A 27,876-nucleotide genomic window follows, 5' to 3' on the forward strand; every position below is an offset into this window, starting at 1 on the left:
TTTTCATCCTTCTTTTAAAAAATAGTGAAAGATTCTTTTCTTGGCATAGAGCTTTCTGTGTAGTCTACAGCTAGTGTGTGATTCCCAGAAAGGAATCTTCTGGTCCATGTCTCCCCAGTGCTTGAGTACAAGTGTGCACCAACACAACCAGATATTTAACGCAAACTCTAGAGATGGAACTCACATCAATATGTTCAGAATGCAATCAGTTTACTGATTGAACTATCTCCCTGTCCCTGTGCTAACTTAATTTTTATGACAAATATTTTATCACATATTAGTTTTTATGTTTTAAGAGTCATTGTTAAACAGTACATGTGATTGAAATCACTGTTTGTCCATGGAACGCAAAAAGTACATGTGGAAATGATGAAAACTTGGTCTATATTGTACACACAAAATCCAATTCTGACAAGGGTAGTTTTTGTAGCCTTTGATTTTAATTTTAGTACTGCATTTTATATACTTTCAGAAAGTTAACATACAGTGGCAAGTTATGAATCAATTTATGCACAGACTGGGACTTTGAAAATGTTCCTTAGCACTGTTGAGCACAGATTTTTGACTTGTTATATGAAGCCCATAGGTGTTCACATTTCTCAAGTCTCCCTAATACTCATAACTGTTATAAATTTTGAAAATCATATACCAAACATCCTCGAACACATTTTCTTGGCAATATGAAATGCTACCTCTGACAGCAAATTTTTATGAAACTCATAACACCAAGATTACAAGTTCTGTTCACAGATTTTAAATTTAACTCCAGAAAGCATATTTGCATAGCAAAGCTTTAATTTAGCCTTGTCAGTGGGAACATGTGATTTTAGTTGATGTGATAAATGTTACCACACTGAGAATTACATTTACAAAAACTACAGAATTTTACATTCTCTTCAGACCCTAAAGACAAATTTCAGTCATTGGATCCTGTCAGAAAGACTCTAGTATTGGGAAAGAGAAATGGTCCAGGAATCTCAGGATAAAGATGGAATGCTGGATGATTTCATTCTTCTGTATATCAGCTCTTCCTTTTCTACCCTAAATAAGTTGGAGCAATTACATTTAGTTTTCAAACATGGGGTACATTTCATTTCCAAATTACTGCCTTTAAAGCAGGCATTACTGTCTCCACTTCCATGGATGTCTTAGATGATACGTTTTCCATTGTTTGAGGATTATTTATTTTTCTGCAAGGTCAGACATGCAGGCACCATCACTTTGTGTGTGTTCAGCAATCGCAGGATGCTGGGAACTCCAAGATGGTGAGTTACAATGCTGCCTAGAATGGTGGACTTCCAAGTGTGCTCTGTAAGATTGTATATTATGATGAATGTCATTTCTTGTACCTGTTTCTTTGTCTAATGAAGCCTGAAAGATAATGAAGTGTAAAATTCACAAGCAAAAATATAAAAGATTTTGTAAATACAAAAATGCAAAAGATTTAGTAAATACAAAAATATGAAAGAGTTTAATAAATACCATGTCACTTTAATTATAAAATCATCATCAATATTCATGAGTGTCCCATGTTGGCCTCCTGCTGTGGGTCTGTGGTTCCATGACACTTACGTTAAAAAACACCAGTAGCCCTCATACACATTCAAGATATCTTTCTTCAAACTCAATTTTTTCAGTGATAATTTTTTAATTATTTATTTATAGATATTATTTGCATAGGAATACATTAAGAAAAAATGAATTAGCACTAACATTCAACATAACATCTAATTCTATATTTGAAGCTTAGTGTCACTAGGTTTTATGCTAGGTAATGAATATTTTATTGTTTACGCATAGAGAAATATATATAAATTGATAGAACATTTTCAATATTCATGTTTAAACTTTAGATAAGAAATTTATTGAGAATGGATTTATTTCCTGGTGCAGGTGTTGACAGAAGTCTCTTCTTTTCTGATATGAGTAGTTATCAAAGTTTCTCCTAGAAATGTACAACTCAATGTTCTTTCCATTTGTAGTGACAACTCATTGCTCTTACACAAAGTAACAATATTGATTTTAATGAGGAATTTTCTAAGGATATTGCTGTTGTCAAAAATACATTATTTGAGGAAGGATCTGGCTATGTTGTGAACATCGCTATTTTTTCCCTAATTCCTTTATTTTTAATCAAGTGATTCTAACACATTGAGATTACAGGCAACAAAATATTGAATTCATCATTTTGCTCAGAGAATTAATTGCTGGGGTATTTACAGAATCGGTTGCTAAAAGACAAAATGCGCTCAAGAACTTTGGCAATAGGAATAATGTTCTTATCACAGAGTACAGTTGGAATCCTGGGAAACATCTCTCTTCTTTCCCAGTACCTATTTATTTACTATAAGGAACATACATTGAAGCCTACAGATTTAATCCTCACACATCTGATCACAGCCAACTCCTTGATAATGCTCTCTAAAGGTGTGCCCCTCACAATGGCAGCTTTTGGGCTGAAACAGTTCTTCAATGATTTTATCTGCAAACTTCTTTTGTATATCCAAAGACTTGGCAGAAGCATGTCTGTGGGCACTACCTGCATCTTGAGTGTCTACCAAGCCATCAGCATCAGCCCAATAAATTCCTGTTGGAAGAACCTTAAAGTCAAAACTTTAAACAACATTGGCCTGTTTATTTCTCTCTGCTGGGTCCTGTATATTACCCTAAATCTTATTTTCCCTGTACTTCTGCATATCACAAGAATTCATAAAAATGCAACAGAACAAAGAGATTTTTTGTATTGCTCCAGCTTGGGTCGTGATAAAACTGTAGAATCACTGTATGCAGCATTATTGGTATGCCCTGAAGTCTTGATTTCTCTGCTCATCATCTGGTCCAGTGGCTCCATGATTGCCTTTTTATACAGACACAAGCAGCACATTCAACACATCCGGAGCACCCGTGTTTACCTCAGAACATCCCCTGAGTCTAGAGCCACCCAGAGCATCCTGGTTCTGGTGTCTACTTTTGTAGCTTTTTATTCCCTATCCTCCATATTACAAGGTTTTGTTGCTCTTTTATATGAGCCCAGTTGGTGGTTGGTAAATATCACAGCTATCATTTCTATGTGTTTTCCCACATTGGGTCCTTTTCTTGTGAGTCGTGACTTCCTTGTACTCAGATTCTGCTTATTCTGGATAAGTGATGTCAAATTGCAATAGCTGCTTCAAAGGTTTGTGTGCTGTGTACATTTTGTGCCTCATTTATGTGTTTAGTTACTTTGGTCCATCCAGATGTCAACATGGATATGATGAGGGAAGCCCCTTATCTACGTTAAGGTATTTGGATTGTCTTTTTAATGAATTATTTATTCATTTTATATACCAATTGAAGCCCCCTCTTGCCTCTCCACTCAGTCTTACCCTCTGTCCCTCTTTCTGAACCTCATCGCCCTGCCCTACTCCTAAGAAAAGTGAAGCCTCCCCCTACCAACCCACACCAGGACATCAAGTCACATCAAAACTGGGCAAATCTTTTTTCCCTGAAGTATGGCAAGTGTGATGTGGTGTGGTGAGAGCATAGTGATCAAAAAGCAGACAACAGAGTCTTTGTCAGAGATAGTCCCCACTTCTCTTATTAGGAGACATATATGACACCCTAGTTACCCATTGGCTACATTTATGCAGAAGACCTAAGTCCAGTCCATGCACGGTTTTGGTTGCTGCTTAAATCTCCACAAGCCCATGTGAGTCCTGCTTATTTGGATCTGTTGACATTCTTGTCCCATCCAGGTCCTTCTATCTTTACCCCCACTTTTCCACAAGACTCCCTAAACATTGCCTAATGTTTGGCTGTGACCTCAGCATCTGTTTTGATCTACTGCTTGGGGGAGCCTCTCAGAAGGCAGCTATACTAAGCTCCCATCTACACGCTTATCAGAGTATTGTTAATAGTGTCAGGAGTTGGCTCTCTCTCATAGGCTGGGTGTCAGGTTGGACCAAGCATTGGTTGGACATTCACATATTGTAGGCAGGGTAAATTTTGGGTCAGAGTTTTTGTGGGTGGGTTGGTGATTCCCTCCCTCCACTAGGCATCCTGTCTAGTTAGAGGGTGTCCTCTTCAGTCTTCATGGCCCCTGTTACTAGGAGTCTCAGCTGGTGTCACCCCCATGTCCTTCCAAAAATCTTCCATGTCATAGGTCTCCAGCTTCTCACAGAAATGCCTCCACCCACAGTTTCTTTTATTTCTGTAGGCCCTGTTCTCTAAGATCAATTGTATTATCTTCTTGCTGAAAGTGCTCTTCATAGAATCACAACAGAGCAGAATATAAAAAGTTGATGCTGTAGCTGTATTCTAGACAAATGTTATCCATGTTTCCTCATATACTGTTTTGTGAGTAAAATTTTAAAAACTTAAATGTCAGTGTCCAAGCCTGTGCGTGCTCATGTGCATAAAAGTGTGCCTTGAGGGACAGGGTGCTAGAGAATGTAGAGGCCTTCAGTGTGAGGAAGGGGCCCCTTGCAGGCAGTGAAGGGATTGCAGACTCTTAAGGTGTCACAGGCACTGGTAATAACACTAAGCACAAATACCCTGAAAACCTCAGTAGTCAACAGGATACTGGTATTCATCTCTGACTGAGCTCCAAGAGTTATTTGCCTGAACTCGACTGGCAGGCCAGCAGATAAGGGGCATCAATGTTCCAAGAATAAGAATCCCTCTGTTTCCCACAGTGGATGTGTGGGTGGGAGGGATCTGATGTCTGGCTGTTAGCTTAGAAGCACCCTGGATCTGGGGCAATGTAGACACATGAGGGCTCACTCTCTTGCAGGTTAAATAGTAAAGCACATGGGTTAACCCCCGTTCTCTACTCACAGGTTTGATCCTGCTGAGTCAAATAAAGGAGGATGAGCTCCATCAGCTCAGTGTTGCTGCAGCCGCTGGAATAGGGAGTCCAGCTGCACCTGCAGAATTGGGAGGCCAATCCAGGTGCCTGCTGGGAAGTCCTGGGGAGACACAACAGTGGTTCAGGGACCTAGGTGGCCTGGCCCCTGGTGTACCTGGATGGTTTTGCAGGTCTGCTCGACTCTGGTGGCTGTACAGTCAGCTGGCTGCTACTGAAGGATTGAGCTGCCCTACAGTCACTGGCTGGGAGGCCCTGCAGAGTTGATGTGGCTGCTTCCAGACCCAGGACACAGAAGGATGTAACTGTAGATTGGGACCCAGAAGGCTGGTACAGCTTGCAGCTGCCTCTGAGGGGCTAGGAGCCCTGCCTCTGCTGTCTCAGTGCGCAGGCAGGGAGTTCTGTGCCCAGAGTCTCTGGCACTGTGGGCCTGCTCCTCCAAGGAGAAGGGAGACCAGAAAAAGGGAAGTGATATTTTGCCCCTCTCTGTATCCAGAGAAGTCTGCGGGTAATCTGAATCACAATGTTCTCAGCTCCTGTGACGTCCCATCTCCTTCAAGGAGCCTCAATGTTGGTTTTCTGGCTTCAGTTGCCCCTCCACTCATCAATTTCAAGGTTTCAGATCCTCTGCTGAGAGGCAGAGGATATTGTGCGTGCTGGTCACTGCCATCTCTGATCTGACTGGGAGGCTTCAGCCAGCAGCAGATAGAGACTGATGCTGGGACTTGCTGCCAAGCATACAGTAGAACTCCAGGAGTCTTGTAGAACTGTTGGGTGAAAGATGGAAGTACCTGGAGAGGACAGAAACCCACAAGAAAACCAACAGAGACAAATAACCCAGTCCCATGTGGCCTTTCAGAGACTGAGATATCAGCTACGGAGCATGCATGATTTTGACCTAGATTCCCTGCACATAGGTAGCTGATGGGAGCCTTGGTCTTCATCTGGCACCTGGCAAGTGGAAATGGGGGCCTGTTCCTAACATGAACTCTATTGCCTGCTTTTAGATCACTTTCCTCTGGCCAGGCTGCTTTGCATGTCCTCAAGTGATGAAATAAGTGTAGCGATGATGTGACTTTATGGAATGGGAAAAGTTCATCTGGGCCTCCTTTTTTCTGGAAGAGGGGAAGGGAGAAAGGGAAAGTGTGGGAAACTGGGAGGAGGAGAGGAAAGTGGTACCCTCAAGATGTAAAGTAAATAAACTAATATAAAATTTAAAGAATAATAGTAATAATGAAAAAGAGCAAAGAACAGTGTCATTCAGACAAGGTGGCAGCCTACAAATTGGAAAACATTTTTACCAACTCCGTAAAAGAAACTCAGTAAATTCACTGTTTGAGCAAATTAGGTCAAAGCTAGTGCAATGGCAGGTTAATTCAAACTTGGAGAGAGATATGAATAAACAAGATAGTTCATGCACTGACAATGGTTGTGAACACTGACATATACATTTTGAAAAACTGGCAATTCCTCTTTCTGTGGAACATAGACAACCCTGCATGACAGTGATCTTATTTTTGTTGTTTGAGAATTCTATATATTCATATTATGCATTTTCATCTAGCCAACCCTTTCGCATCACAACAAATTATTATTCATGCTCCTTCTTTTTCTGACTATTTTCTGATTAGATTTAAATACTAGTCAACAAGATAGAATTGGTATAAAAAAAAAAAGAACTGGTGTTTGTTGCATATCTAGAAAACAACAGAAAACAGTGGCTTCCAGGTCCCAGGAACAAGCTCATAGTATTATTTTACTAATTTCACCAAGTAATAAATTGATTCCTATTTTTTTATTTTTTAATTTTTATTATTATTTACATTTTTTAACTCTGTATCCCAGCTGTATCCTGCTCCCTCATTCCCTCCCAATCCCACCCTCCCTCCCTCATCTCCTCCCTTCTCCTTTCCATTTTCACAATTTTAATCCTACCTTCCATGAGCATGGGATATCTTTCTATCTCCTGATATCTTCTTCAATTTTTTTCTTCATAGATGTGAAGGTTTTTTTTTCAAACAGGTCTTTCACTTGCTTGGTTGGAGTCACCGCAAGTTACTTTATGTTATTAGTGGTTATTGTGAAGGGTGTTGTTTCCCTAATTTCTTTCTCGACCCTTTTGTCTTTGGTATACAGGAGGGCTTCTGATTTTTTTGAGTTGATTTTGTATCCTTCCACTTCCCTGAAGGTGTTTATCATCTGAAGGAGTTCTCTAGTTTAATTTTTGTGGTGGCTCATGTATACTATCATATCATCTGCAAATAGTGATACTTTGACCTCTTCCTTTCCAATTTGTATCCACTTGATCTCCTTTAGTTGTCTTATTGCTCTAGCTAGAACTTCAAATACTATGTTGAAGAGATATGGAGAGAATAGGCAGCCTTGCCTTGTCCCTAATTTCAGTGGGATTGCTTTAAGTTTCTCTCCATTGAGTTTGATGTTGGCTATAGGCTTGCTGTATATTACCTTTACTATGTTTAGGTATGTGCCTTGTATCCCTGATCTCTCCAAGACTTTTAACATGAATGCGTGTTGGACTTTGTCAAATGCTTTTTTGGCATATAAGGAGATTACCATGTGGTTTTTCTCCTTCAGTTTGTTTATGTGGTGGATTACATTGACGGATTTCCATTGTTGATCCATCCTTGCATGCCTGGGATGAAGACTACTTGGTCATGGTGGGTGATATCTTTGTTCTGTTCTTGGATTCGGTTTGCAAGTATTTTATTGAGTATTTTGCATCAATGTTCATAAGAGATAAGTCTGAAGTTCTCTTTTTTTCTTGGGTCTTTGTGTGGTTTAGGTATCAAGGTGACTGTGGCTTCATAGAATGAGCATAGAATGAGTTTGGAAATGTTCCTTCTGTTTCTATTTTGTGGAATAGTTTGGAGAGAATTGGAATTAGCACTTCTTTGAAGGTCTAGTAGAATTCTGCAATGAATTCATTTGGCCCAGGGTTTTATTTGGAAGGAAGACTGTTGATGACTGATTCTATTTCCTTGGGGGATATAGGACTATTCAATCTTTCTATCTGATCTTGACTTAATTTTGGTAGATGGAATCTATCAAGAAAATCGTCCGTTTCATTTAGATTTTCAAATTTTGTGCCATATAGGCTTTTGTAGTACAACCTAATGATTTGTTTGGATTTCCTCAGTGTCTGTAGTTATGTCACCCTTTTCATTTCTGATTTTGCTGATTTGGATAGTTTCTCTCTGCCTTTTAGTTACTTTGGCTAAAGGTTTGTCTATCTTGTTGATTTTCTCAAAGAACCAGCTCTTCGTCTCATTGATTCTTTGAATACTTTTATTTATTTCTAATTGATTGATTTTCCCCCTGAGTTTGAGTATTTCCAGCTCCTCTGGTGTATTTGCTTCTTTGTTTTTTCAAGGGCTTTCAGTTGGGCCATTAAGTTGCTTGAAAGAGATGTCACAAATTTCTTCTTGACGGCACTTAGTGGCACGAACTTTCCTCTTAGAACTGCTTTCATTGTGTCCCATAAATTAGGGACCTTCATTTTCATTGAATTTTAGGAAGTCTTTAATTTCTTTCTTTATTTCTTCCTTAACCCAGCTGTCATTGAGCAGCAAGTTGTTCAGTTTCCATGTGCTTGTAGGCTTTTTTCTAATTCCATTCTTATTGAGGTCCAGCTTTAGTCCATGGTTGTCAGATAGAATACAGAAGATTATTTCAATCTTCTTGTATCTGTTGAGGTTTGCTTTGTGACCAACTATATGTTCTATTTTGGAGAAGTTTCCATGAGGTGCTGAAAAGAAGGTATACTCTTTTGAGTTTGGGTAGAAAGTTCTGTAGACATCTATTAGGTCCATTTGATTTAGGACCTCTGTAAGTGCCTTTATTTCCCTATTTGGCTTCTGTCTAGATGATCTGTCCCTTGGTGAAAGCAGAGTGTTGAAATCTTCCACAATTAAGGTGTTGGGATCAATGTGTGAGTTAAGTTTTAATAATATTTCATTTATGAATATAGGCGCTCTTGTATTTGGGGCATAGATGTTCAGAATTGTGATGTCTTCTTGGTGGATTTTTCCTATGATAAGAATGTAGTGTCTCTCCTCATCTTTTTTGATTACTTTTGGTTGAAAGTCTATTTTATTAGATATTAGGATAGCTATCCCAGCTTGTTTTCTAGGTCCGTTTGCTTGAAAGACATTTTTCCAGCCCTTTACTTGGAGATTCTGTTTATCTTTGTTGCAGAGGAGTGTTTTTTGGATGCAGCAGAAGGTTGGATCCTGTTTCTGCACCCATTCTGTTAGTCTGTGTCTTTTTATTGGCGAGTTGAGTCCATTGATGTTGATAGATAATAGTGAGCAATGAACGTTAGTTCCTTTTATTGTGGAGTCGGTGGTCTTACTGTTTTTCATTGCTTGTTTTCTTTAATTTTTTGTTGGGATATTATCTGCATGCTACGTTTTCTTGGGTGAAGTTGTTTTCATTGGATTGGAGTTTTCCTTCTAGTGTCTTCTGTAGGGCTGGTTTGCTGTATAGATATTGCATAAATTTAGTTTTGGCATGGAATGTTTTCTTGTCTCCACCTATGTTGATTGAAAGCTTTGCAGGGCATAGTAGTCTGGGCTGGCATCTGTGGTCTCTTAGAGTCTGCATGACACCTGCCCAGGCCCTTCTGGTTTTCATGCATTCTTTTTTTTTTTCCACATTCTGAAAAAAAAATTTCTTTCAGTTTAGGTAAAATTATTAATATTTATCATTTAAAATGAATGTTTGACTGTTGACCCTTTTATAAGCATATTATTAAGGTAGCACATTTGATTAATTTCACACAGTGAGCTATGTAAATTTACAATGGAATAAAGGGAAACCATGAATATTTTAATTCATACATTGCACAATTTATACATATAGATTGTCCTTTCTATTTGATGGTGATGCTGCTGTTATTGTCTCTGCTATTTTCTGTGTGTTCAAAGCTCACTGACTGGCATTTTTATTTTTATTTTTTTGCTGGTTTTCACATGATGTAATTTTTTATTAATTACATTTTATTCACTTTGTACCCCCATAAGCCCCTCCCTCCTCCTCTCCTGATCCCACCCTCCTTCCTCCTCCTTCACACATGCCCCTCCCCAAGTCCACTGATAGTATGAAAACCCTTGTATCCTGTCTGAGCTTTCATACTTTCTGATGAGAAGTCCAGTGTGATTCTGATAGGTCTACTTTATATGTTACTTGGCACTTTTTCCCTTGCTGCTTTTAATGTCTTTTCTTTGTTCTGTAGATTTAGTGTTTTGACTATATGACGTGATGTGTTTCTTTGCTGGTCTGGTCTATTTGGTATTCTGTAGGCCTCTTGTATATTTATGGACATCTCTTTCTTTAAGTTGGGAAAATTTTCTTCTGTGATTTTCTTGAAAATATTTTCTGGACCTTGGAGTCTGGAGTCTTCTTATTCCTATTCATATAATAGGAATAATAGATTCCTGTTATTCTTAGATTTTGTCTTTTCATGGCATCCTTGATTTCTTGGATATTTTGTGTTTGGGACTTTTCTGATTTTACATTTTCTTTGAGAGAAATATCAATTTCTGCGAGTGTATTTTCAGCACCAGAGATTCTCTTTTCCATCTCTTGTATTCTGTTCGTGATGCTTAAATTTGTGATTCCTGATCTTTTCTCTAAGTTCTCCAGCTCCAGGGATTTCTCATTTTCTGTTTTCATTATTGATTTTAATTCTGTTTTCATGCCTTGCACCATTTCCTTCATCTGTTTGAATGTGGATTCCTGTTTCTCTACTATGGTCTCTATTTTTTTGATCATTTCTTCTCTATATGACACTAATTGTATCTCTACTTGTGCCTCTATTTGTTTGGCTATATTTGCCTGTGTTTCTTTAAGAAATTTGTTCATTTCCTCTTTCTTTGCCTCCAATTGACTGGATAAATCTTTGATAGAATTATTTATTTCCTCTTTAACTGTCTGAATTTGCATGGCTATTCTCTGAGATATTTGTTTGTTTCCTCTTTATGAGCCTCAAATAATTGGATAAGGATAGCTTTGAAGTCATTTTCTGATGAATTGGAGTATCCATCAATTTTGGAGGGCTGCTGGTGAAACCATGATGTCCTGATTTATGTTGGATGTGTTCTGGACGTATTCTTTCGCCTACCCCTGGCCATTGGTTTATCTGAAACCTTCCCTGTTTGTTTCTGGATTCTGCAGTTCAGACTCATACTGTCTGTCTCTGGCATCTGGACAGTTTTTCAGAAAGCTGAGAGAGGTCTCCTGGCCTCAGCTCATGCGTTGGTGCACTACCTGTGCCTGTGGGAGGAAAGGACACGGGTGCAAAAGGGCAAATGCAGGCGTGTGTGTGTGTGTGTGTGTGTGTGTGTGTGTGTGTGGAAGTGTACCTCAAGAAATAGAGTGATAGAGAATATTGAACCCTTGAGTGTGTGGGAGGAGCTCAGCCGTGCATGCTTCTAGGGGATTATTTGTGCATGCAATGTATATGCAACAGGTGCTGGTTTTGGTCACGGCACAATTTCTGGCGTTATCTGCCTTAACTCCTCAGTTGTATGTGCATAGCAGAGGCTTCAATGTCCCAAGGGACCCTCTCTTTCCCACAGTGGGTATGTGGGTGGGAGGGGTCTGATGCCTGGCTTCTAGTGTAGAAGTACCCTGGATCTGGGGCTCTGCAGACACAAGGGTACCCCCACTAACAAGCAGGTCACATCGACAAGGATGGGGGTATCTGGTCTCTCTGTTTTATGTTTTGGTCCTGCTTGGTCTTATGCAGGAGGACTAACATGCTCTGCCAACTCAGTGCTGCTGCAGCCACCAGGTTAGGACGTCCAGCTGCAGCTGGAGACTGGGATGCTGGTCCAGACGCCTTCTGGAAAGTCCTCGGGGCCCTCCACTGTGCTCTCCAGGCCTGGGAATCCCAGTGCCTGGTGTGCTTAGCTTCTTTGGCAGGTCTGCTGGGCTTTGGTGGGTATATAGTGTATTATCTGTCACCTATGGATTGGGTGGACTGTACAGTCAGTTGCTGAGAGACCCAGCGGAGTCAGTATGGCGGCTAGCAAAACTGGGACCGTGGGAGGATGGTGCTGCAGATCTGGGACTACAAGACAGGTACAGCTAGCAGTTGCTGCTAAGGGGTTAGGAGCCATGCCTCAGCCACTACAGACGCCAGGCAGTGAGCTCTGAGCTGAGAATCTTGGTGAGCTGGCTGTACCAAGGATGAGGGATTTCCAAGAAATGGGAATGTTGGGAGGTCAAAGGATCCTTTCTCTCCTTCCCCAAACAAGTCCATGAGTGACCCCAGACCAAAGTTCTCACCTCTTGTGATGTTCCCTGTCATTTAGAAAGCCTTACCATTGTTTGCCTGGCTTCAGTAGTCCTTCCACTCACCAACTCCTCTGTTCAACTCCTCTGCAACTCAGAAACTGTGCATGCTAGTCACCATCTTGGCTCTGCCTCCCTCCCAACCCCAGAGAAACTTATCTTAAACTACAACCACCCAATGACTTGCCTGTCTGAATACAGTCATGGAAGTTTGCTAAATGGCATGAATGAGAGAAGAGCATCTCTTCCAAAATGTTCTGCTCAACTAAGAAGATTGCCTTATACAGAAGTTTGTGATTGGTTTTTATATAAGGCTTCTGACTGGTACATGAATATGGAGGCAGAATATATGTAAGGCTGTGATGGCTGTAATTACCATCTGTGTATTGTTGGCTTTATCTCAATTGTAGCTTGTGAGTAATCTCTTCATGTTGCTTACCCCAATAAGTTTTTTCTAAGCAATATCTGTCCATCTATCCTGTTTTTCATGGAAAGAACAGATTGAGATGGCTGCCTATAGAGCAATGAGAAACTTTGAAAATATGTTTTCTTTTTATCAAACTCACTGATCATTTTCTACAAAGGAGTTTTTGACACAATTTTAGGTTTCAGATTGAAACAGTTCCTCGGTGATGTTTTCTGTGGAAATTTCTTTGGTATGGTGATTGGCTCATTTGTATGAGGTTCTCTGGTAGAACTGTGAGTCAAGCATATGCAGGGCTTTAATAGATATAATTGTGAATTATGTATACCAGATTTTATTTCTTAAATGCCAGATGAGAAACCTGTTCTGCATGTTTTTTTTTTCATTAATCTGAAAGCCTGCTCTTTCATTTCTGATGAGTCTCAATCTACCATATTATAATATTATATCCAATAAAGAATGTTAAATTTCAGTTTTAAGTTTTTTAAGCTTTTTCATTTTAATTAAATTATATATTTAAATTTTATTTTATTATTTACTCATTTAATAACTTTACAGCCATATTCCAGCCTTCTCCTTCCTTTCTTTCCAGTCCCACCTTCACTCTAATCCACCCTCTCTTTCTTCTCAGAGAAGGTGAGACCCCCATGGGGTGACAACTCACCCTCGCACCTCAAGTCACAGAAGAACTAAGCACATACTCTCCCACTGAGGACAGACAGTGTAGCTCAGGTAGGAGAAAAAGATCCAGAGAAAGGCAACAGAGTCAGAGACAACCCCTACACCCATTATTAGCAAACACACATGTTGTCCAAGCTGCACATTTGCTACATATCTGTAGAGGTTCTAGGTCTAGCCGATGCATGCTCCTCGCTTGGTAGTTCAGTCTCTGTATGCCCCATGGGATCTCTAGGTATTCTTGTGGTGTCCTTAACCTTCAGGTTCGCTCTATCCCTTTTTCCACTCTTCCACAAAAGACCCCAAGCTCAGCTTAGATTTTTGGCTGTGGGTCTCTGCATCTGTTTCCATCAGCTGATGAATGAAGCATCTCAGAAGACAGTTATGCTAGGCTCTTGTCTGCAAGCATAGCAGAGTATCATTAACAGTGAAAGAAGTTGCCTCTCTCCCACTGGGTGGCTCTCAAGTTGAGGTAGTCATTGATTTGCCATTCCCTGAATCTTTGCTCCATCCTAATCTCTTGCATTGTAATCTTGTACTTTATAGCTACTATCCACTTGTCCATAAACAAAGGAATGGATACAGAAATTGTAGTACTTTTACACAATGGAATACGACTCAGCTATTAAAAACAAGGAAACCGTGAATTTTGCAGGCAAATGGTGGGATCTAGAAAAAAAATCATCATGAGTGAGGTATCTCAAAAGCAGAAAGACACACATGGTATATACTCACTTATATGGACCTAAAAGATAGGCTAAACATACTAAAATATGTACACCTAAAGAAAATAAACAAGAAAGAGGTCTAGGGGTAATATGATCAATCCTCATCTAGAAAGACAAGGAGAATGGACATTGGAAAGTGGAGAAAACAAGTAACAGGACAGTAGCCTACCACAGAAGGCACCTGAAAGACTCTACCTAGCAGTGTATCGAAGCAGATGCTGAGACCCATAACTAAACCTTTGGCAGAGTGTAGGGAATCATATGAAGGAAGGAGGAATTAGTATATCCTAGAGGGATCAGTGAGCCCCATAAGGCCCAAATATATCTGAGCACGGGGCTCTTCTATGAGACTGTTTATCCAACAAAGGACCATGCATGGATATCACCTACAACCCTTGCTCAGACATAGCCCATGATAGTTCAGTATCCAAGTGGGTTCCCTAGAAAGGGTGACAGGAATTGTTTCTGACATGAACTCATGAGCCTCCCCTCTCCCCTTAGGGAGGAGCAGCCTTGCTAGGCCACAGATAAGGACATTGCAACCATCCTGAAGATACCTGATAAGCTTGGGCCAGACGGAAGTAGAGGACGACACCCCCTCCCAGTGAACTCAGAAGGGGGCAGGGAGGAGATAAGGGAGGGAGGGGACGATTGGGAAGGAAAGAGGGAGTGGGCTAGAGCTGGGATACAAGTGAATGTATAAAATTATTTAAAAATAAAAAATGTTAATATAAAAAGGAGGGGAGGAGGGAGAGGTTTATGGGGGGATACAAAGTGAATAAAGTGTAATTAATAAAAGTTCAAAAAATAAATTAATAAAAGATCAGTGTAATAATGAGATAATGTGGGGAGAGATCATATCAAATTATCATTTCACAGCAGAAAAGTATGATATTCTTCCTTATGGCCTAATGCCTGGATAGCCCCAGGTTCTCAGTTCTCAGTATAGTCTACATTTCAGCAAGTGGACCTATAATCCTATCATAATGCAGGCGGTTACCTATGTTACATTTTTCCTACTATTTCAGGCCACTGTCAGCCCAGTCCTTTTTGTTGTTCACAGAGTGTGTAGTTGTGTTCTTTTCTCCTGCAATAGAGGGCACAGCAACTTCCAGTACTATGAAAGCTAACAAAAACAGGTACCTGTTTGGTTTCTTCATGTTTTATGAATCCAATACTTTGCAGTTAAATACATGTCACACAAGTATTGTGTGACAACATACAAGAGACATGTGCAAGTTGAAGTCAAACAACATCCCAACACTGAGTGGAAGAGGAAGATGAGGATGAGTTCTCAACACTACTTGAAATCCTAGTAGCGTTTGATAGTGCTGGTAAAGAGAGACACACTTTACTATAATTGTGTGAATGCATTAAGTCCTGAGCAATTGAAAATTGAGCACCATGATAGTCTAGGTTTTCCAGCTAAGAGCACACAATGCATGAAATATGGTATTTTGGCTGAGGGCAGATACAGAGCAAGGTGAAGCAACTACAATTTTTTTTTCTTGGAGTTGGCTGAAGCAGATGAACAAAGATGCATCTAGAAGGATTACACAATGGAGGTTGCATCATGAATTAGGTCTGTGTGGAAGTCTGGGGTGTTAAAGTGTCTGAATTTTTAAAGGTCACAAGAGTTGTAAGATGGACGATAAGGCTGGTTTCTCTGATCACAATGTCTACATCCAGTCTATAAACCCCCACTCTGAAACAAGTGCCTAACTGTACCAGACACAGTCATCAGCAAGGACATATTATGATATCTTGTGCAGCATCTCCTGATATTCTAACATGGCATCTTCGCTCTATGAATGGAGTATTGAGTACTGAGAGAACAGAATTTTTATTTTACCAGATACCTGTTTGCTGAGATTATGCCATGAAAGACTCAGCTTGGCACTGAAAACAATGCGCAAAGTACAGCACAAGACACTAAGCTCATTATTTTAAAGTCATCAATGTAATAAAATGGCTCAAAACACTTCATCACAATTTGGTCAAATACCCCTTGCATGTAATTGTGTTGCAAGATGTTTTGGGATGAATAGAGATGAATGCGGTCAACAGAGAGTGTATGTATGTAGGAAACTTTTAAAGAATAAAGAAAAATATTTAAGCCTCCCCCAAAAGACATTCACACCCAAATTGACAATTAGTCATGAATATAAGGCAAGGAATGTTTAAAATGGCCAACGTAGTTTGGCAGCAAGTCGCTGTGCTTGACATGTATGCTACTAGGCCCTCTGTTGGGGGATTCAAAATGGCCACTTCAGTTCATTAAGCTACTTGGTAGATGGTCTTTTTTTATTTTCTATTTTCTTTTTTATTTATATTTTTATTAATGACAATTTATTCAATTTGTATCCTACCTGTAGCTCCTTCTCTCCTCCTTTCCCAGTCTCACCCTCCCTCCCTCTTCTCCACCTGTGCCCCTCCCCAAGTCCACTGATAGGGGAGGTCTTCCTCCCATTCCTTCTAGCAGGTCTCATAAGGAGTGGCTGCATTGTCTTCCTCTGTGGCCTAGTAAGGCTACCCCCCATTAGGGGGAGGTGATCAAAGAGCAGGCCAATTAGTTCATGTCAGAGACAGTCCCTGTTCCCATTACTATGGAACTCACCTGGACACTGAACTGCCATGGGCTACATCTGCGCAGAGGTTCTAGCTTATCTCCATTAATGGTACTTGGTTACAGTATCAGACTCAGAAAAGACTCCTGTGCCCAGATTTTTAGTTCTGTTTCTCTCCTTTTGGAGCTCCTGTCCTCTCCAGGTCTTACTGTGTCCCACTTCTTTCATAGGATTCCCTGGGCTCTGCTCAAAATTTGGCTATAAGTCTCAGCATCTTCTCTGATACCCTGCATGCTAGAGTCTTTCACAGGCCCTCTGTGGCAGGCTCCTGTCCTGTTCCCTGTTTTCTCCCTCTTCAGATGTCCAACCTCTTTGCCTTTCTGAATGAGGATTGAGCATCTTACCCAGAGTCCTCCTTCCTGATTAGTTTCTTCAGATGTACAGATTTTATTATGTTTATCCTATAATATATGTCTAATATACACTTATGAGTAAGTATATACCCTGTGTATCTTTCTGCTTCTGGGATACCTCACTCAGGATCATCTATTCCAGTTCCAACCTTTTACATGCAAATTTCATGATTTCCTTGTTTTAAATTGCTGAGCAGTATAACATTGTGTTAATGTACCACAGTTTCTGTATCCATTCCTCAACTGAGGGGCATCTGGGTTGTTTCCAGCTTTTGGTTGTCACAAATAAAGCTGATACAAACATGGTTGAGCAAATGTCCTTGTTGCGTACCTGAGCATGTTTTGGATATATGCCTAGGAGTGGTATATCTGGATCTTGAGGTAGCACTATTCCTAATTGTCTGAGAAAGCACCAGATTGATTTCCAAAGTCGTTGTACAAGCTTACATTCCCACCAGCAGTGGAGGAGGGTTCCCCATTCTCCACAACCTCTCCAGCATGTGTTGTTACTTGAGTTTTTGATCTTAGCCATTCTGATGGGTGTAAGATGAAATCCAGGGTCTTTTTGATTCACATTTCCCTGATGAGTAAAGATGTTGAGCATTTCTATAAGTGTTTCTCTGCTATTCCATATTTCTCTGTTTAGCTCTGTACCCCGTTTTTTAATTGGATTACCTGATTTGTTGCTATTTAACTTCTTCAGTTTTTATACATTCTAGATAATAGCCCTCTATCAGATAGAGCATTTGTGAAGATCCTTTCCAAATCAGTAGGCAGTTGTTTTGTTCTGACAACAGTGTCTTGAAGCCAAACTGAAAAAAACAAAAAAAAAAAAAAACAAGTGATTCAAATTGCCCCTACCTGTAACATCTTAGCTTCTTTAAAGTAGGTGCTTAAAATAAAGATTTATTATTAACAGTAACAGTGGGTAGGCCATATAAGGCAACACTTTAAAAATGCCTAGTCTTACTTCAATGCCCTATGAATTTATGAAACTCCCTTAATATATCTCAGTACTTGGAAAACAACCTTACTCACTTCACACCCAGTGGGGAGGCTTCTTCACAAACCACTGCCTGCACCCCATAAATCATCTAAAACACTGGATACTCTTAGTGAGTACCAGTGAACAAGGCTGGCATCTTCCCTTTCACAGGAGCACGATGCACACCACAGGGAAGATTTATAACTCCTGGTAGCGAGATCTAACTCATGTGTTTGAGATCTAACAAATAAATTTAAGGATAAGTAGTTACTGGGTGAAGGACACTCGCTCCACCTCCAAAAAGTACTGTTTTACTATATTTTTTATTTTGTATATTAATCACAGGTTGTTTCTTTTGTATCCCAGCCATAGCCCCCTCCCTCATTCCCTCCCAATCCCACCCACCCCCCTCTCAACTCCTCCCTGCCCCTTTCCAAGTCCACTGATACTGGAAGTCCTCCTCCCCTTCCATCTGACCCTAGCTCATCAGGTGTCTTCGGTACTGGCTGCAATGCCCTCCTCTGTGGCCTAGCAAGGCTGCTCCTCCCTTGGGGGTGGGGGAAGGAGGTCTAAGAGCCTGCCATTGAGTTCATGTCAGAAACAGTCCCTGGTCTCCTTATTAGGGTACCCACTTGGATACTGAGCTACCAAGGGCTACATCCGAGCAGAGGTTCTAGGTTACATCTATACATGGACCTTGTTTGGAGAAACAGTCTCATAAAAGACCCCAGTGCCCAGATACATTTGGTCCTTGTGGAGTTCCTGTCCTCACCAGGTCATACTAACTCCCCCTTCTTTCATATGATTCTCTGCTCTCTGCCGAAGGTTTTGTTATGAGTCACAGCATCTGCTTTGATACACTGCTAGGTAGAGTCTTTCAGAGGCCCTCTGCAGTAGGCTCCTGTCCTGTTTCTTGTTTTCTCCTACTTCCAATGTCGATCCCATTTGTCTTTCTAAGTAAGGATTGGTCATCTTACCCTGGCTCCTCTTTCTTGTTTATCTTCTTTATGTGTACAGATTTTAGTATGTTTATCCTATCTTATAAGTCTAGTACCCACTAATAAGTGAGTATATACGGTGTGTGTCTTAAGGAGTCAGCCACAGTTGCAAAAGGATTGAAAGAGGATGGTGTCAGCCTGCCTGGGGAAATAATTTTATTTTTAATTTTTCATCTAAGCAATGAGATGAAATATTGTAAAACTATACCTTGAAAGGCTTAGAGATACACCTTAGTGATGATGTGATCTTCAAGCAGTCTATTCTCATTTGTTTGTTTTACCTTCCAGTAATGATAGTTTTTAAGTTATCCTGCCATGTCATTACCAGTACATGCAGCTATGATGGCTTGAGGTGGAACACTGAGACTGGGGTTACATAAGCCAGAAGCAGAAAGACACACATTGTATATACTCATTTATAAGTGGATATTACCCGTATAATATGGGATAAACATACTAAAATCTATAGTCCTAAAGAAGCTAAACAACAAGGAAGACACTAGGGAAGATGTTTAATCCTCGTTCAGAAGGACAAACAGGATAGACATCAGAGGTGAAAAAAGACAGGAAACAAAACAGGAGCCTACCACAGATGAACTCTGAAAGAATCTACCCTAGAGGGTATTGAAACAGATGTTGAGACTCATTGCCAAACTTTGGGCAGAGTGCAGGAAATATTATGGAAGAAAGGGAGAAAGAAAGACCCCGAGGGGACAGGAGCTCCACAAGGAGACCAACAGAACCCAAAACTCTAAGTTCCAGGGCACATTCAGAGGTTGCTGAACAAACCAAGAACCATACATGGAGAGGACATAGACCCCTGCTCAGACATAGCCCATAGGCAGCTCAGTCTCCATGGCTGTCTCCTAGTAGGGAGAGCAGGGGCAGCCTCTGGCATAAGCTCAGTTGCCTGCTCTTTGAACACCTCCCCTGGCAGGGTGCTCTTACTAGCCTATAAAGAAAGAGGATTCACACAGTCCTGATGAGACCTGATAGACTAGGGTAAGATAATAGGGAAGGAGGATAACATCCCGTATCAGTGTACTACAGGAGAGGCAAATGGGGTGAGGAAGAATGGATGGTGGGACCAGAAGGAGATGAGGAAGACATAAGGGACTACAGCCAGGATACAAAGTGAATAAACTGTAATAAATAACAACAGTAAGAAGAAGAAGGAGAAGAAGAAGAAGAAGACGAGGAGGAGGAGGAGGAGGAAGAGAAAAAGGAAGAGGAAGAGGAAGGAAAAGGAGGAGGAAGAGGAGGAAGAGGAAGAGGAGGAGGAGGAGGAGGAGAAGAAGAAGAGGAAGAAGAAGAAGAAGAAGAAGAAGAAGAAGAAGAAGAAGAAGAAGAAGAAGAAGAAGAAGAAGAAGAAGAAGAAGAAGAAGAAGAAGGCAATTGAGGCTCAAAAGCAGTCTGGCAAAATAGCTTGTGTCCATGTGCTTTATTCTAAAGTGATCTAGTGATGCTGTGTGGAAAGAGGAACACTTACTCATTACTGTGGCCAACTGATTCAATCACTGTAGAAATCAGGGTGGAGGATCTTCAAAATGAGGAATATTGATCTGCCATAAAAATCAGGCTATACCACTCCTGTCATATACCCAAAGCACTTTACATCTTACTACAGACATACATGTAATCTGTGTTTATTGTTTCTCTATTCCTAAAAACTAGACATTGTAATGAAGCCTAGATATCAACTGATGAATGGATGATGAAAATGTGGTACCTTTACACTATGGAATATTCAGCTGTTAGTAAAAACTATCATGACTATTTCAGGCATATGAGTGGACCTGGAAACAATCATACTGAAGGAGGCAACCTAGATGCTGAAAGACTAACCTAGCAAGTTTTCTATTGTATGTGGCTGCTAGCTTTTAAGCTTTAAATGTGTGTGTGAGTGCGTGTGGGGGGGGGGTGTTGTCATTCAGAATATCTGCAGGGATCAGGTACCACGTAAAAAAAAAAAAAAAAAAAAAAAAAAAACAAGGAAAATCAATGGATTTATTCAAGAAAGGGAAGATATAATATAGTTTTTTAAATTGAATAAGAGGAGGACTGGGTCAGGAGGAGAATGAAAGAACCAAAGTGGAGTAGGGAATAGAGGAAGGGTAAACTAACACTAAAGGGTTTCTAAAGGCCTCCTAAAACATAACAGTTGAGAAGCTTGTATATATACACACACATATCTGTATAGGTATATGTGTACTAGTATAGAAGTGTATATACTTACACACATAAAAATGAGGATGTATATGTAACTGTGTGTGCACATGTGCGTATGTGTATGAATGTATAAAAGCTTCTACATTAGTATGCTTCATGAAGCCTTTAAAAATCCATTCATGTAAGTTGCATATATGTCTGTGTGTATGTGTGTGTATACATACATACATACATATATACATACATATACACATGTGGAATTTAAATAGAGTCTCCATATAAAGTAGGAGATAATCACTAACCAAATTCTTAACTTAAAAAAAATTACACAAGATTCCCTGCACTCTGCCCAAAGGTTGGCTGTAAGTCTCAGCATCTGCTCTGATACCCTGCAGGGTAGAGCCTTTCAGAGGCTCTCTGTGATAGGCTCCTGTCCTGTCCCTTGTTTTCTCCCGCATCTGATGTCCATCCTCTTTGCCTTTCTGAATGGGGATTGAGCATCTTAGCCAGAGTCTTTTCTGAGAATGATATTCCAACCAAGGACCATTCATGGAGATAACCTAAAACCCCTGCAAAGATGTACACCATGGCAGTTCAGTGTCCTAGTGGATTACATAGTAATGGGAACAGGGACTGACATGAACTGATTGGCCTGATCTTTGATCAGCAACCCCTGAGGGGGGGAGCAGCCTTTCCAGGACACAAAGGAAGACAATGCAGCCACTCCTGATGAGACCTGATAGCCTAGGGTCAGATGGAATGGGAAGAGAACCTCCCATATTAGTGGACTTGGAAAGAGGCATTGGAGAAGATGAGAGAGGGAGGTTGAGACTGGGAGGGAATAAAGGACTGGGCCAAAGCTGGTATAAAAAGTGAATAAACTGTAATTGATATTTAAAGAATTACACAAGCCAACATATAAAAAAAACTGCTATGTTCTTATTGCTGAATTTAAGTTACAACAATCAGACTGTTTCCAACTCTACTCAATTTTTTTGAAATTTCATATGTTTAACAAATGAACAATAGTCCATTTTGTGAATGTGTCACACTTTATTTACTCATTCATCTGTTGATGAAATATTAGGTTGTTAGCACTTCTGAGATATTGGGACTAGGGGAGCAATGAACATGAATCAGTATGTATCTCTAAAATGGGATACTGTGTATTTTGATTATCTGACCAGTGGCATACTGGATCATATAGTAGATATATTTCCAGCTTTTTGAGGAATATTAACACTATTTTCTATAGTGGCTGCACCTGTTTGTACCCACAAGGGTATTGAAAACTGGTCCCCTTTTTGGTGCATATTCACCAGTATTTGTGGTCATTTGTTTTACTGATATAACCATTGTGACCAGGGTAAGATGAAATATAAAAGTAATTTTAATTTACATTTCCCTGCAGGCTAAGGATATGGATCATTTTTCATATATTTCTGAGTCATTTCTGTTTAATTCTTGAAATTTCTGATGAGTTCTATACCATTTTTCTGTAGAAATTTGCCCTCCCATCATCACTCACCTCATTGACAACACTCTTGTTTATTGGACACATCTCCATATGTTGATCCTTCTGATTTGTCAAATTTATCTTCTTTGAGACTCTTAGACACTATCCTTCTTCTCATCCTTAGTCATTTCTGAAGGTTCTATCATCTCACATCCATATCTTTTTTTTTCATGAGCTATGTCAACATGTAATAAAATATTTAATTCTTGTTTTATCTATGCCAAAAGCCAAAGGAAAAAACCACTCACTTATCAGAATTTTGAAAGACTCTATATAAACGGCACACACCTACCTATGTCCATTACATCTGAAAGTTTTTATGGGCTCTTTTAATCTACAAAGACTCTCTATACTACCTTCATTTACTCTTTTTCTCTTTCTTGTTCATTTTTCTTCCCTTGAATGTTTATTATCTCCCCATGGGACCTATTTCTTTGACTGGAAGAGACTGAGTGTAAAAATTTTCCCACAAATAAATGTCTTGAATGTTGGGGTGATACTAATTTAGTAGGTAATGGAAACATCAAAAAGTAGAACTCTTGTCAGATATCAGAAACTTTTACGACAATGGAGGAATAGAGTGTCACCTCTTTGCAACGTCTAATCTCCCAAGATCTAAAGTGTCTGAAGTTATTGATCACTCTCTTAGCCTCTTCAGTCTCCTTCAGAATATTACTGTTGTTGTTTCTGACACTGTCATATGTCTGGACTGCTGGATGGAAGTACAAGGACTTTCCTACATTTTGTGCAACAATATAAGGCTTTTCCACGCATAATATAGACAAAAAAAGCATCATTTCTACTGAGTAGAGAGTTACATCACTGTGGGTAAAGCAATGTGGGAGACATCTCTCCTGATTAACCTAAAAATATGTCAAATAGATTCTTGCATACATCAAAGAGAACCATTGTCACGCTTGTACTGAGAGTTTAAATCTCTAATTACAAGGCTTGTGTGGATAACCTTACTCTTTCCCAATCATGTGTTTTGACTGAGTCTATATGAGAGGTATTAATTTTACACATGGTAGAGTGTAGCTATTACCAGGCTCAGGGCAGACAGGGACTCATACCTCTGGAGCAGCTGCAAGCAAGGTGATAAGGAGCACATGCATAAGAGGAGTTTGGAGCACTCGTGTCCTGGAACAGATGTGAAATGTGCAAGACTTTCTTTGGTGAGAGCTGACCAGTAATTGTGGTTACATAGTCTTTGGCCTGTGGAGTGTAGCTTCTTTAGAACATATGTAAAATATACACAGCATCCAGGATGAAATGTACCAGCAGAACTGATTACAAAAGCAGAGATGATTTATTGAAAATAAATTGAGAACATCTCCTCTAAGAAGCTGGAACAAAGAAAGGCTGTGAAATATGATAATTGAATGAGAAAACGGCCTAGATCCCAACAGTTTAGCTAGTATTGGATGGAGATTCCACCAACTGAAGTAACCTGAATTATCCAAAAGTTTTTCTTTATATTACAAATGTCTTCCCCAAAGAGTAGCTGTTTAGCTTTCCTCTCAAAAATTGGACTCTGCAAAAGCATTCAGTTTTCATTGTCATAAAAATATTAAGAAGAATTTGTATCCTTTTTCCACAGAAAGAAGAGTCTGGAGAGAGAGAACAATTGACTCATATGTACAAAAGGACTCAAGGTGGGAAAACACAAAGTTAAAATGATTGTGATATCCATAAGCCATGAATTGTGACCATGCAGCAGAGCATTGCAACCATGTGAGATAGCAGAGAGGGTATAAAAACCCAGAAAGGTGAAAACTAGGACCAGGATGCTCTGGGTGGCTCTGGACTCAGGGGAGCTATTGTGACAAGCCTGAGTGCTGCGGATGTACTGAACTCGCTGTTTGTGCCTGTACAGAATCACAATCATTGAGCTGCTGGTCCAGGTGATGAGAACAGAAAACAGAACTTCAGGAAACACAAAAAAAGCTATGTATAAGGAAACTGTGGTTTTGTCATATCCTACAACACTGTAGAGTTTGAATTCTGTCTCTTCTGTTAAGTTTTTCCTACTTAATTTTATGGACATGTACAAGGGGAAAATAACATTTATTATAATGTAAAAGACCCAGCAGAAAGAAATACACAGACCAATGTCTTTTGGAGATTTGGCTTTAAGTTTCTTCCAACAGGAGTTTCTGGGAAGGATGGTGATGGTATGGAAGGCACACAAGAGGCAAATGGTGATAATGGACATGCTCCTGAAAACTCTCAGAAAATACATAAAAAGTTGGTAGCTCCAATCATTGTAGAAGAGTTTTAACACAAAAGCTGCCATTGTGTTACACGCTCCTTTAGAGAGAATGATCAGGAAGTTAACTATGGTCAGATGCATGAGAATCAATTCTGTGGGCTTGACTTTGTGTTTCTTGTAATAAATAACCAGGTAGTAGGCAAAAAGTGAAAAGTTTCCTAGAATTCCAATGGTACATTGTAACAAGATTATTATTCCTATTCCCAAATTTCTGGAGTCCATAACATTACTGATAAAAAAAAATGACTTCAAAATATGCCAGCTGTCACTCCTCAGAGCAAAATGATGGATTTCTTTTTTAGCTGAAATGGTGCTGTGTGCCTGTTGTCACAAATGCACAAGAATCACATTAGCTAGAAACTGAAATCCCAGGGTGGTCAGCAGAACAAAATACTGTCCACACCATCGCTCATGTTATTTTACAACTGAAGACATTCAACAAGAACTGCTAAAGTCGTCAAATATACATAAATTCCAATTATATATTTCATAAAAGTTAGCATAAGAATATGGCCAACTAATATGGATAGAAGCAATGACCAGTGAATTCATAATGAAAGCATGCTCAAGTCTACAAGTCTACTCTCTCACCAATTTCTCCAAGAAAGAAATCTCTTGTAAAGGCCTTTTTTAATTAATTTCTTTTTTATAAATTACAGTTCATTCACTTTCTATCCCAGCTGTAGCCCACTCCTGCATTCCCTCCTAATTCCACCCTCTCTCCATCATCTCCTCCCATGCCTTTCCCAGAGCCCAATAATAGGGAAGGTCCTCCTCCTCTTCCCACTTATCCTAGCCTATCAGGTCTCACCGGACTGCCTGTATTGTCTTCCTCTGTCGCCTGGTAAGGCTGCCCCCACTTTGGGGAGGAATGGAGTGGACAAAGTGCAAGCCACTGAGTTCATGTCAGAGACAGTCCCTGTTCCCATTACTAGAGAACCCACTTGGAGACTGAGCTGCCATGGGCTACATCTGTGTAGGGGTTCTAGATTATTTCTATGCATGGTCCTTGTTCGGAGTATCAGTCTCAGAAAAGACCCCTCTGCCCAGATTTTTTGGTTCTGTTGCTCTCCTTTTTGAACTCCTATACCCTCCAAGTCTTTCTTTTTTTTTAATTTTTATTTTTTATATTAATTACAGTTTATTCATTTCCTCCAAGTCTTTCTATCTCCCCCTCCTTTTATAAGATTCCCTGTACTCTGCCCACGGTTTGACTATGAGTCTCAGCATCTTCTTTGATACCTTGCTGGATAAAGTATATATTAACATTAAAATATTAGAACAGGAAGGAAAATGTTTTATGCTTTGGTAATATTAAGTAGCGCTAACCATTAGGTGCAAATGATAGATTAGATAATCTTACCTCAAAAGCTAACTATTCAAATTCTACCTCCCACACTTACATGAAAAAAAAATGGTAATGCACTGTTAGATAAAGAAAAGTGAGTGGAAGACATACATTGTGCATAAAGAATTGTAATCTAACACAATGGAGAGAAAATAAGTAAATTATTTCCATAGAAATTAGTTAGAACAAGGCAGTAGCCAATTAATAATACATAGTGGAAAGACTTACAGTGTTTCTAGCTGATCTATTACCTTGCATCATCATTCAACAGTAGAAATGTAAAGCACAAATCATATGACACAGCAGCTTTTGGTAAGCATGTGGCTAAAACAAGAAACCTGGCTATGGTGCTCATATTGCTAATGAGCTCATATTTTCCTAAGATGATATAAGAAGGTGGAAGAAGTGTACTCCTTCATGCTGAAAACTTATATTTCAGGAATGAGCCTTCATGGACAATGCTCAGGATTAGCAGGAAATGAATGACTTGGAAAAAAAAAAGAAATGCAAACCTGTAGCTGTACAGTGATTGACTAATTTTTATGGAATTTGTCCTATCCTGCAATAGAAATCAAATCAGAGTGCATTCACAAAACTCAAATGCTCTGAAAGCCACATAGATACTATAAGAGGACATGCTCTAAGATTCAAATTATGCAAAAAATCTATACATGGAAGCAGTGTTCTGTTCTTTCAAAGCTTAGCAGAGACTGGAACCTACTTTGAATCATTTACCTTTCTGCCAATAACACTATACAACTCTATTATAGAAATGATGATTGAAATGGAAAAAAATCTAGATGATGATCTTATTTTTATTGGTGTGTGTGTGTATGTGTGGTGTGTGTGTGTGTGTGTGTGTGTGTGTGTGTGTGTCCAGATAGGGTCCTTCTCAGTAATGCAGAGTGATAAGAAATGTACAACAATCCTCTTGCCTCAGCCCTGTGATTCCTAGTTTTGACAGACTAAGCCAATGTTCAATTCTTAATCTATGATTTACATAGTGAGGTGAAGATATAAACAAATACTCAAATTCATGGATATAATTGTTTTATCACAAGAGATACCACGGTCTTCGAGCCAGCTTGAAGATATTTTAAAGAAGTGAAATGCATTCTGTGTTTGAGAATCCTACATAACGACATGAAACTTCAGTCAGTGAAGGGAAGGAAGAGATTATACAAAGCATGAAAAAATAAACCCAACACAACCTTCAACCTGCAATCTACAAGATATGCTGAGGCAACGGGAGCACAGACCTGTGGAAACAGCCAACACATGACTGCTCCAACTTGAGTTCCACAACACAAAAGAGAGACCTTGCTCACACTACCTACGAACCAGAGGCAAGACAGACAAAAGACCCAGGATGGACACAAAAATAATTAACAGAGTCAGTGAAAGAAATGCTAATGATATTCAGCTGTACTCACAGATTGGTGTCTGGCCCAAGTGTCATCAAATGGGCATCATCATCCAGTACATGGAAGCAGATGGAGTGACCCACAGCCAAACAAACACTAGGCAGAACCAGGGGTACCCTGCGGAAGAGGAAGACGAAGTATCATAGGAGCCAGAAGGGTGGATGACAACAGGAGAACAGAGCCAAAAGAACAAT

At 39.8% G+C, this 27,876-nt stretch overlaps 2 protein-coding genes across 2 annotated transcripts; one reads left to right on the top strand and one right to left on the bottom strand.

The window, feature by feature from the left end:
• Nucleotides 1-2,243: 2,243 nt before the first annotated feature.
• LOC132646972 (vomeronasal type-1 receptor 4-like) lies at nucleotides 2,244-3,164 on the top strand. Its single transcript, XM_060366198.1, has one exon. The coding sequence runs from the start codon at nucleotides 2,244-2,246 to the stop codon at nucleotides 3,162-3,164; it is 921 nt and encodes a 306-aa protein (XP_060222181.1).
• Nucleotides 3,165-24,208: 21,044 nt separating this feature from the next.
• LOC110565709 (vomeronasal type-1 receptor 4-like) lies at nucleotides 24,209-25,147 on the bottom strand. Its single transcript, XM_060366199.1, has one exon. The coding sequence runs from the start codon at nucleotides 25,130-25,132 to the stop codon at nucleotides 24,209-24,211; it is 924 nt and encodes a 307-aa protein (XP_060222182.1). The 5' UTR covers nucleotides 25,133-25,147.
• Nucleotides 25,148-27,876: the final 2,729 nt, after the last annotated feature.

Source organism: Meriones unguiculatus, chromosome 14, assembly GCF_030254825.1.
Source record: "Meriones unguiculatus strain TT.TT164.6M chromosome 14, Bangor_MerUng_6.1, whole genome shotgun sequence".
Classification (NCBI taxonomy): Eukaryota; Metazoa; Chordata; class Mammalia; order Rodentia; family Muridae; genus Meriones; species Meriones unguiculatus.